This window comes from Corvus brachyrhynchos, unplaced genomic scaffold (assembly GCF_000691975.1).
Source record: "Corvus brachyrhynchos isolate BGI_N302 unplaced genomic scaffold, ASM69197v1 scaffold1994, whole genome shotgun sequence".
NCBI classification, from domain to species: Eukaryota; Metazoa; Chordata; class Aves; order Passeriformes; family Corvidae; genus Corvus; species Corvus brachyrhynchos.
The window spans coordinates 6,116-7,533 of record NW_008237490.1 but is presented as its reverse complement, the minus strand read 5'-3'; the positions used below and the strand labels follow the sequence as shown (position 1 = coordinate 7,533).

At 64.7% G+C, this 1,418-nt stretch overlaps 1 protein-coding gene across 1 annotated transcript in view; it reads right to left on the bottom strand.

The window, feature by feature from the left end:
- The window catches only part of LOC108446069 (mucolipin-1-like), a gene marked incomplete at both ends in the record, with an annotated part of 8,906 nt that overhangs the window by 1,445 nt on the left and 6,043 nt on the right, over positions 1 to 1,418 (bottom strand). The window contains one exon of the mRNA XM_017731557.1: positions 775 to 981. Within this exon, the coding sequence (XP_017587046.1) occupies positions 775 to 981 (207 nt within the window). The remainder of the gene's footprint in view (positions 1 to 774; positions 982 to 1,418) is intronic.

Below are 1,418 nucleotides of genomic sequence, written 5' to 3'. Positions count from 1 at the left end.
CGCGGCGCGCCGACTGGGGACAGGGCACAGGGGATGGGGCAGGGACAGCGCGGTGCCACCCTCGGACTGGGGACAGGGGACGGGTCAGGGACAGCGCGGTGCCACCCTCGGACTGGGGACACAGGGGACGGGTCAGGGACAGCGCGGTGCCACCCTCGGACTGGGGACACAGGGGACGGGTCAGGGACAGCGCGGTGCCACCCTCGGACTGGGGACACAGGGGACGGGTCAGGGACAGCGCGGTGCCACCCTCGGACTGGGGACACAGGGGACAGGGCAGGGACAGCGCGGTGCCACCCTCGGACTGGGGACACAGGGGACAGGGGAGGGAGCGCGGTGCCACCCTCGGACTGGGGACACAGGGGACAGGGCAGGGACAGCGCGGTGCCACCCTCGGACTGGGGACACAGGGGACAGGGCAGGGACAGCGCGGTGCCACCCTCGGACTGGGGACACAGGGGACAGGGACAGGGATGAGGGGACAGACAGAAGATGTATCAGACAGACAAGGGGACAGTGACAGGTGAGGTGACAGATGATGGAATGGGCGACACCCGGGTGACGTCACACCCAGGTGACACCCAGGTGACGTCACACCCAGGTGACGTCACACCCAGGTGACGCCGAGCTCACCTTGATGGTGTCACAGGAGCCGGTGATGAGGTGAGATAACAGAGATAACACAGAGATAACACCCAGGTGATGCCACACCCCGGCGATGTCACACCCAGGTGATGTCACACCCAGGTGACACCCAGGTGACGCCGAGCTCACCTTGATGGTGTCGTAGGAGCCGGTGATGAGGGCGATGAAGAGGCTGAGCACCATGTAGATGAAGAGCGCGCTGAAGGAGTACAGGTACACCTGGCTGAAGAGCCACACCAGGGCCCCGCTCGGCCGCAGCGCCGCGAACGTGGCGAACATGTCATCGCCATTGACCAGCGAGAACAGGCACTCGGACACCATGGACAGCGAGCGGAACTGCGGACAGGGACACCTGTGTCACCTGGGGGTCACCTGTGTCACACCTGTGTCACACCTGTGTCACCTGGGGGTCACCTGTGTCACACCTGTGTCACCTGGAGTCCCCTGTGTCACCTGTATCACCCCTGTGTCACCTGTGTCACCCCCTGTGTCACCCCCTGTGTCACCTGTGTCACCCTCATTTCATCCATGGATTCCAGAAGGAACCCAGCCCCCAAAACCAGGATTTGGGGTGGGAAAGCAAACCCCAAACTGGGATTAGGGACTGTCCCAACCCATAACCCGGGATCAGGGGCTCTCCCAGCCCCTAACCCGGGATCAGGGGCTCTCCCAGCCCCATAACCCGGGATCAGGGACTCTCCCACCCCAGGTCGGGTGGTCCCACCTTGACGTGGTGCGGGCCCAGCACGATCCAGCCGCAGAAGCAGTAGACC